This window comes from Octodon degus, unplaced genomic scaffold (genome assembly GCF_000260255.1).
Source record: "Octodon degus isolate 3935 unplaced genomic scaffold, OctDeg1.0 scaffold00069, whole genome shotgun sequence".
Taxonomy (NCBI): Eukaryota; Metazoa; Chordata; class Mammalia; order Rodentia; family Octodontidae; genus Octodon; species Octodon degus.
Genome location: NW_004524645.1, coordinates 12,350,081 through 12,360,008, shown reverse-complemented (window position 1 = coordinate 12,360,008; position 9,928 = coordinate 12,350,081). Strand labels below are relative to the sequence as shown.

Genomic DNA, 9,928 nt, shown 5'->3' with positions numbered 1-9,928 from the left:
TTTTGCTGAGTTAACACACCTATAATATTCAAATGACGGAACTAAAATAAAGGGGGGATATATAAATGAATGTCCATTTTGTGTCTGTGTATTGAAAATGCTTAGGATGGATATATAGTTACATTCTCTTAATGAATAGAGGGATTTGTTGTAATGGTGTTTGTAAATAGGATATCATGTCTGCATCTTGTATAGCAAATAACCACTAGGAAGACAGTATGCAGTGTGTTAATTATTGAAACTGTCCTACCAATTTGATTTGAAACTGTCTCATTGCTATTTGTCTATCAATAAAATTATGGAAAAAAATAAAAGATATCCCTCAAAATAGATTGGAGAAATAAGGCATTTCATGATTTCTTCTCTCTCTCTCTCTCTCTCTCTCTCTCTCTCTCTCTCTCTCTTTTGTATTTTAGGGAAGGGTTTACAGGGTGTTCAGAGTCTCACTACTAGATCGGACTTGTAGTGATCCACCAGTTTATAGCCTCCCAAGAGCTGGGATTACAAGTGCACACCACCACACCCAGTGTCAATTGCCATCTCAGCATGCCCTGGGGGCCATACTGGTAAAGCAGGCCCCAGGATTGAACCCCTGGCCCCTGCACCTGCTTGCAGGTACTTTAATCCGATGAGCTATTTGGCTGGCCCTGTCAGGCATTCCATGAAAAAGACTGGCTCAAAAAATATATGAATTCTAAACCAGCATTCCATAAAATAGTTAAGAATATTCTCAACAGAAACAAACCAACACAGCTAAAAACACAGAGGAAAGGGGCTGTAGAAATAGCTCAGCAGCATAAATGTCTGTCCTGCAAGCACAAGGTTCAGAGTTCAATCCCAGTACCTCAAAAAAAATACTATAGGAAAGGAAAACTCCAAGTAAGGTCAACGGATAAACAACAACTACAACAAAAAGTAAGGAAAAGGAAAGCAAAGGATTCACCAAGAGATAAAAAAAAAGGCAATGATAGTAGATAATCAACACATCTCCGTAACAGCTTTCACTGTTAACAGCCTCAATTTTCCAATTAAAAGACATATGTTATAAAAAAAAGACATGCATTGCCTGACTGGATCAAAAATTAGAATACAAAAGTCTGTTGCATTAAAAAATTGATCTACTCTAAAAAGATATTCATAGCTTAAAAATTAAAGGATAAGAATCAATATTGCATGTAACATGACCCTCAAACGAAGAAGAGGTAGCAATTCTCATATTAGACATGATAAACTTCAAGCTAAAACTGAAGAGACAAAGAAATGTACTACATTGTAGTTAAGGAAACAATCCAACAAGAAGAGAATATATATATATATATATATATATATATATATTCTTAACAAAGACATAGATCAACTAAAAACATCAATAAAGAAATATCAATCTGAACCATACCCCTTGAACATATGGACTTAGTAGACTTTTATAGAGTTTATCACTCCTTTACAACAGAGTATACATTTTTTTTTTCTCTAGCACATGGTAATTTTTCCAAAATAGAGCACAAAGCTTGGTTAAATAAATATAAAATATTTGTAATTATCCAATGCATACTATCAGACCACAATGAAGAAAACAATGACAGAATAAATTTCAGAAAATGCAAAATCTCCTGAAAAATTAACAAGATACTCCTACACAACCAATGGGTTACAGAAGAAATTAAAAGATCTCTGGAAGTTAATGACAATGACTGTACAACTCACTGTAACCTCTTGGACACTATGAAAGCAATTCTAAGAGGAAACTTCATTAGTCAATGCTCACATTAAAAAAAAAGAGCAAGACCAAATAAAAATCCTATAAGGAATCTTAAGATACTTGAGAAACAACAACAACCAGCCCCAAATCAAAATTAAGGAGAATAATTATAAAGATCAAAGTAGAAATCAATAAAATTGAGACTAAAAAAAGCATTAAAAGTCAATGAATTTTTGAAAACATAAAATAGATAAGCCTTTAGCCAAGCTTCCAGGAGAGAGAAAAGACTCAAATCAATACAATTAGAAATAAAAAGTAAAATCACAACAGACATTATCAAAATCCAGAAAACAGTTTTTGTAAACAATTTTTACTTTGAAAGATTATATTTCAATAAAATTAACAATTTTTTAAGAAATGGAAAGATTCCAAGATATATACTAACTACCATAACTAACCCCAAAAGATATAAATATGCTTAACAACCCAATAACAAGCAATGAAATTGATACAGTAATAAAGAATCTACCAACTAATAAAAGCCCAAGAACTAATGAATTTACTGATGAATTCTACAAACCTTTATGTATGTTATATCAGCAATACCCCTCAAGCTTTTCAAAGAAACTGAAAAATGCAGAGTATTGCCAAGTTCATTTAAGGAAGCTAGTATCACTTTGATAGCAAAAACTGGGTAAAACCCAAGTAAAAAGGAAAACTACAGACAAATCTCCCTAATGAACATAGATAAAAAAGTTCTTCAACAAGATATTAGCAAATACAATGCAGCACATAATCAAAAAGTTCACACATCATGACCTAGTACATTTAATCTCAGCAATGCAAGGATGGCTCAATATATATAAGTCAATAAATGTAAGACATCACATATACAGAAGGTCAAAAGCCACGTGATCATATCAAGAGTAATTATAAAGATATCATATATAAAGAAAATGCTTTCAACAAAATCCAATAACCCTTCATGATAAAAACCCTAAACAGGGGCTGGGGAGATGGCTTAGGAGAATAAGCGCTTGCCTGGCAAGCGCAAGGGCCTGAGTTCAATCCCCAGTTCGGCAAAAAATAAAAATAAAAAAATTTCAAAACCCTGAACAAAATAGGTATACATGGTCCATACCTGAGTTTGATAAAAGCTATTTATGACAAACCAACACCCAACATCTTATCAAATGAAGAAAAACTGAATGCATTCCTGTGAAAATCAGGAACAAGACAAGGTTGCCCACTATCCCCTTGTCTATTCAACATACTACTTAAAACATTAGCTAGAACAATCAGGCAAGAGGAAAAAATAAAAAGGATACATATAGGAAAGGAAGAATTCAAATTATCATTACTTGCACATGGCATGATATCCTACATAGAAGACTCACAGAACTCCACCAAAAACTCTTAGAATTCATAACTAACCCTCAGGAATGTGGCAGGTTACAAGATCAACATATAAAAATCATTGGAATTTATGTATACCAATAATAAACTTAAGAAAGTTATGAAAATAATACTATTTATAGTAGCTTAAAAATAAAATCCCTAGGAATTAAGCTAACCAAGGAAGTGAAGGACCTCTGCAAAGTAATTATGGTACTCTGAAAAAAGACATCAGAAAATAGAACAATATCCTCTATGCCTGGATAGACAGCACCAATATTATCAAAGTGGCCATACTCCCAAAACTGTTACTAGGATTCAGTGCAGTGCCAGTCAAAACACCAATAGCATACTTTACAAAACTAAAGGAAACCATCCTAAAATTCATATGGAAGCTGAAGAGACTCAGAATAGAAAAAGCAATGTTGGGCAATAAGAACAAAGCAGGAAGCCTTACAATACTAGACTTTAAGCTTTACTACAAAGCAATAGTGACAAAGACAGCATGGTACTGAAACAAAAACACACAGAAAGATATGTAGGTCAGTGGAACAGAATAGAAAATACAGAAACATCCCCAGACACATGTAGCTATTTTATCTTTGACAAAGGGGCCAAAAGCATATGTTGGGGGAAGGACAGCCTATTCAACAAGTGGTGCCAGAAAAAACTGATTTTCAGAACACCGAAATTGTGCCCTTATCTTTCACTGTATAATAAATTAAAATCAAAATATATCAAAGCTCTAACCATTAAAACAGAAACATTAAACTTAGTGGAATATAAAATAGGTAAAACACTTGAAGACAAAGGTGTAAGAAAGGATCTAAACAGAACCTCAATTTCACAAGAAATACAAGAATCAACAAATAGGATTGTATCAGACTATCCATATAGTTGGATAAAAAAAAAAAGCTTCCATATAGCAAAAGAAGGGACAACCTGCAGAATGGGAAAAGTTTTCCTCAGACAGAGGACTAATACCTAGACTACATGAAGAACTCTAAAAAATTCAACCACCTAAAATTAAATACCCAGTGAAGAAATGGACAAGTTAAATGAACTGACACTTTACAGAGAAACAAGTACAAGTGGCCAACAAATACATGAAAACATATTCAACATACCTAGACTAGAGCCTCCAGAATAGTGAGCTAAATAATCCTTCACTCACAAATGGCTTCTAAAGGGTATAAGTTTTCTTTTAGAAGATAAAACTGCTCAAAACTTACAAAATGGTGACTATCATACAACTTTATGAAAATATTAAATATTGCTAAATTATATATTTCAAATGGGTAAATTAAGTATGCACTCATTACCTCTTGTCGTTTTGATAACAGCCATCCTAATAGGTTAAGGTGAAGTCTCACTGTGGTTCATTTTCATTTTGATTTCCCTAATCATTAGTCCTGTTAAACACCTTTTCATGTGCCTGTTAGCCAGTTTTAAATCTTCTTTCTAAATCATATCTTTGTTTCATTTATTATTGAGGTGTATGAACTCCTTATATGTAGGAATGTTTGTTGTAACATCGTTTCTAAATGCAAGATCCTGAAATGAATCTAGATGTCCATCATCTGGAGAAGAGTTAGTCACTCCACAGAAGTTATGGTACTTATATACTACAGAATATTAGACATTAACAAAAAGACTGCGCTAACTGGATATTCATGGTATAATCTTTATGTGGAAAAAGTCAGTTGCAGAACAGAGGGTATAGGTGATTCCACCTTTGTAAAGAAATATATATATAATTTATGGTCTTTCTCTTTACACTGGGATATACATTTGATGGGGAGGTTACACATTTTATCAGTGCTATACTTAAATATGTGCCTAGACTAGTTCCTGACACAAAGTAGGTGCTCACATATCACTTTATTCAATGAATTCATAATTGTCTATTTTTGTAGGAGCAAGAAGAGGGTGGAAGGGGCCACACTTGGCTGCTAGTTTTAGTTACTTCTGGGGAAAAAGATTGTTAGAAGGGAAGAGAAGATAAAAGTACAGTTTTATACTTCTATTTTTATTTATTAACAATAAACATAAGGTTTCATAATGTAAAGTCTAAAAATGTAATGTCAAAAATATAATGTTATAGGGGATAAAGGAAGAAGAGCTGTGAATGCCATCATACGGAAAGGCAACATGTTAGTCACATACACTTCTGGGTGGAGGATAGAAGAGACAAAACCAGATGGGGCTGTTTGCAGGACAGAGAAGTTGGGGAGTAATGGGACTGAGTACGTGTCAGGAGCTTCTCTACATTCTATTCCATTCATAGGTATTGAATTCTGTATCCATGTAAAAAGAACTGAAAATGAAATGAAAGTTATTCTTTTTTTTTTTCTTTTTCTTTTTTTTTTTTTTTTTTGGTGGAACCAGGGATTGAACTCAGGCCCTTGCACTTGCCAGGCAAGCGCTTATTCTACGGAGCCATCTCCCTGGCCCAAAATTATTCTTTTTGGTACCAAATATTAGTGTATTCACCACTTGGTATCTGGAACTATTGCATTTTTTTATATGAATGAGAAATTCTCGAGTGGCTCCCTTTGCTCAAGTGGCTGCTCTTAGTTCTTTCTATTCAGCCACCAATGTCAGCACTTGGAATTCTCAGGATACACGCACCTTTGATGAAGAGGCTGATAGCATGTTGAAGTAGTTACTTGATGCTGGAAAAATTCCAGGTCCATGCCATAAGCAAGTCTGATGTAAGCTCCTCGATTGCTGCCTTCTTCATAATAATTAGAAGCAGAAAACACAGTAATAACCTGATGAAAGAAAAAGACTGTCAGGTTCATAAAGTTACTTCTCTAAAGGTCATGCAATAAGGTTCAATACCTGGTGTGCTGTGCCAACTCCCCCCCCCCTGGGGCACGCTGAGACAGCAAATGAGACTGGGCATGGTGGCGCTCACCTGTAATCCCAGCTCTTGGGAGGCTGAAAACAGGAGAATTACTACTAGTGAGACCCTGTAGACCCTGTACTAAATAATAAAAAAAATAATTTCTGTTTTGGGGATTAGTGAAGAGTAGGTAAATAACCAAATATCCCTTTGGGTGTGGGACAGTGAGGCCCCTTCAAACAACCTATGCAGATCCTCTAGTTTCTAGTTTCTGACTGATGCTTCAGGTCATATATACTTTGTGAGACCATGTTTGATAGAAGGATGACTGTGAGAATGTCACCACCAGTGTTATCTTACCTTCCCATCATGGCAGATTTCATAGCCTTCAGGCTTACATTCATGAGATCTAATGATCTTCTTCAGGTGGTATTTATTAAGTATGCTGGTAGAAATATCTGGTCCAAAATAGCAGCCCCCTCCTCGGCCTGTGTTTGGAAAACAGCCTTTGGTGCCTCTGGGGTCACTCCAGAGAATGTCAATAATCTGGGAACAACAAACCAGATTAGGCTGCTACTTACAAGCGAGGATGTATCTCTTTAGAGTCTGGCTTATTAGCCTGAAATATTAATCTGAGGAATCCCAAAGGCTGTTTCTTATTCTTCTCTCAAAATTGCTTAAATCTCATCCATCCATTCATCCTTTCCAGAATATCTTCGTGCTCACTCCCAGCCCCATCCTTTTTCTGTACAGTCCCAATAACCCAGCTAGCAATCACTATAACCAAGGCAGAAATACTTAGTAACTATTAAAGAAACAGCCTTTAAAAATCTCATTACACATGTTTCACAACCTTTGAGTCTATGAAGTTGTTTGTCATGTTTAGAGGAGAAAGCAGTTCCTCTCAAGGAACATAAGAGTAAATGTCCTTAGTATGCTCAGAGAGATTAGGCAGACATCCCTGCTGTGGTGGGGACTCAGGTTTTTGTCCTGTTGAGCACACAGCCTGAGGAAGCTTTTACTCTTTCCCATCACAAACAGAGAAAACTGTTCATGTGAAGACATCTCTGCCTTTCCTGCATCATTTGCCCCCTTGATAAGGACATTCTCAGTTTCAGCACATATTTATCCAGTGTCTGGATACTATCAGTTGTTCTCCCAAATCCATAGTATGACAGTAGTATGAACATTTCCTTCTGAGGCTGGAAGAGGCAATTGCAGGTCACATAACATCCGGGACTGAAGACCTAACTTTCTAATAATATGTTTTGTAGAAAATCGGAGGCTTCTTCTTAATATCTCTGAACTATATGTGTTCCTTTATACAAACTTATACTATGCAACTTCAAAGAACAGTGATAAAAACTATATTTGTCATAAAAAATAGTGAGAATCTTGAGGAAATCCTCTAGGTCTCACTTTTGAATTCTTTCAAGTTGGGCATTTGGGCTAACTGACTTATAAAGTACCTCAAAGTCCTAATAGCCTATGATTCTAAAAGTCATTCTTGTATTTTTTATTTGTGCTGAAGATTGAATCCAGGGCCTCATGCATGCTAAGCAATTGTTCTTCCACTGATCTATGCCCCAGCCCCCAAGATCTAACTTTCTAAAAATATTTTTCATAGAAAATTGGAAGCATCTTCTTAATAGCTCTGAACTATATGTGTTCCTTTACAGAAACTTATACATACTTCCACATGTTTCTTTTGAAGGCACGGAAAAGAGTGCATTAAGATATGCAGTTATGGTAGAGAGTCAAAGTCAGAGGTCTTGAAGATAACAACCATAAAGCTTGCTTCACTAAACCTGGCTGTATACCCATTTACATGTCTGGTATTGAAAGGCAGCTAACAGTGAGCTGAGGAGAACAGAACTGACAAGAAAACTGCCTTGGAATAATCAGCGTCTGGTCAGAACTAGAGAAACCTGCACCAGGAAAGGACAAGACACTTGCAAAGCTCGGGAGTTTTCTCTCTCTCATCTGAATTTCAACACTGGAACAACAGTACCTTACAAATAAATACAATGCAACCCCTTCGCTTTTCTGGTGATTATCACAAAAATAACACTTGTACTTTGTGTTCGGAGGATTTGACTGACCTGTGGTGTAATGAATAGGAAACATGGATCAAAAGGACTTGACTTATTAGGGAGAGATTTTTTTCAATTCATACATTGACTACAAATTACTTATAGCCAAAATTATCCCTGGAAAACCTCTTAAATTACCTTAAGGCATACTATACATTATTTTATATATACATCCCTCTACACTAATATGGATATGTAAATGTTTTATGTATATGATAATGGATATTATGTAATGAAGAAAAACAAGAAAATAAAATCTTACGGTATTTTCCTATTTTCTCCATTTGTCATATGTAACAGTTGTAATTTACATAAATTCAATGTACATATGATGGAAATCTGTTTTACTAGAATAAGCACTGGCTGAGAGTTATCTCCTTAAGTAATTATCTAAATCATCCTGGGCCAATCACTTCACCTATTAAGGCTTAGTTGTTACTAAAGAAATGAGGGCAAAGCTGTATATCTAACTCTCATTTTTCATTGATCCAATGTCATAAGGGCTAACAGTTTTTAAGGCTTGAGCTTCTTCAGAATCCATTCCATAAGTTCTGCATTTCTCTCTTCTGTGTGAAAATTATTCACCTATCTAGGTTTACCCAGATAGTGACTGTAAAATAGATTTAATTCTAGAGCTCACAAAAAGTTCTATAAAGGACTCTGCTAGAAAAACAAAGTCTTCCATAGAAACCATCCTTTTTCAAGCCAACAAATGGTAAATTTTACTGAGCTGCAGATTTATATCACCATATTGGTCTCTTCAATTTTCTACCCCTAGCACCACAATAAAATTTTAAAAAGTAAATTTTCTTAATCTAAAAATAAATCTAGAACACAATCGGATTCCACCTCACACAAGTAGGAGAGATAAAATCAAAAGAACCGATAGAGCTGGGAATAGAGCTCAGGGTAGAGCACAGTACTTAGCACATGGGAGGTTTTACGTTCAATGCTTTAATCCCCAGCCACTCTCTAACGCACATACAATTACAACATCTTATAAGAAAGTAGATAAGTTGGAATATTTATACACTGTTGGTTACAATGTAAAATGGTATGGTCACTTGGAAAAAATTTGGAATTTTCTCAAAATGCATAACTATAGAGTTACCATATCATTCAGAAATTCCATTCCTAAGTGTACATTCAAACTATATGAAAAAGAGCCAACGAGATAGCTCAGTGGTCTAAAGCTCCTGCTTGGGCAAGCTTAGGCAAGGGCTCAGGGACTGCCGTTTGATCACCAGCACCATATGCCATGCCAGCTCTGCCCTGACGGTGGGCTCAGCTGGCCACAAAAAATTCACGAAAAGATATGTACACACAAAAATTTGTATATAGTGGTATTATTCATAAGAGAAAAACACAGAAACAAATCAATGCAAAAGTGAATGAATAGACCCAGTCCTAGCCCAGGCCCGGTGAGTGTGTGGGAGGGCTTCCAGCTACCCTGCGCAGTGGGACCTACTACTGGTCTCAGCCCGGCGCAGCGTGGGTGAGACCCTCTTCCACACCCTTGGGATGCCCCCCACCACTCACAGTACCTCCCCAACCCTGCCCACCAAGTAGGAATTTCTGCCATGTTCTGGGAACCCCCAGGCCCAGTCCTAGCCCAGGCCCAGTGAGTGTGTGGGAGAGCTGCCTCTCCCCCCTACTCCATGTTGTCCCCTCCAGGCTCAGCTCAGGCCTGGAATACAGGCTTGGGGTGAAACCCTGCAGCTGCATTCCCTGCAGAAAGTGTAGAGGATAGAACCACCCAGAGAGTCCAGGAGCAGAAAATCTTGCCAGAGGGGCACAACAGGTTCACCCCCAAGGGCAGCAGCAGGAAGGAGCTGAGCACAGCAGCCAGACCCAAGCCAGGCACAGCTGGATAAATCCAAACTTTGTAGA

At 36.6% G+C, this 9,928-nt stretch overlaps 1 protein-coding gene across 3 annotated transcripts in view; it reads right to left on the bottom strand.

Moving 5' to 3' along the window:
- Positions 1–9,928, bottom strand: part of Ppef1 (protein phosphatase with EF-hand domain 1) — a 201,145-nt gene that overhangs the window by 21,654 nt on the left and 169,563 nt on the right. For all 3 annotated transcript variants that reach the window (XM_004635109.2, XM_023719556.1, XM_023719555.1), the window contains 2 exons: positions 6,306–6,491; positions 5,729–5,871 (listed from right to left, as the gene is read on the bottom strand). In XM_004635109.2, the coding sequence (XP_004635166.1) occupies positions 5,729–5,871; positions 6,306–6,491 (329 nt within the window). The remainder of the gene's footprint in view (positions 1–5,728; positions 5,872–6,305; positions 6,492–9,928) is intronic.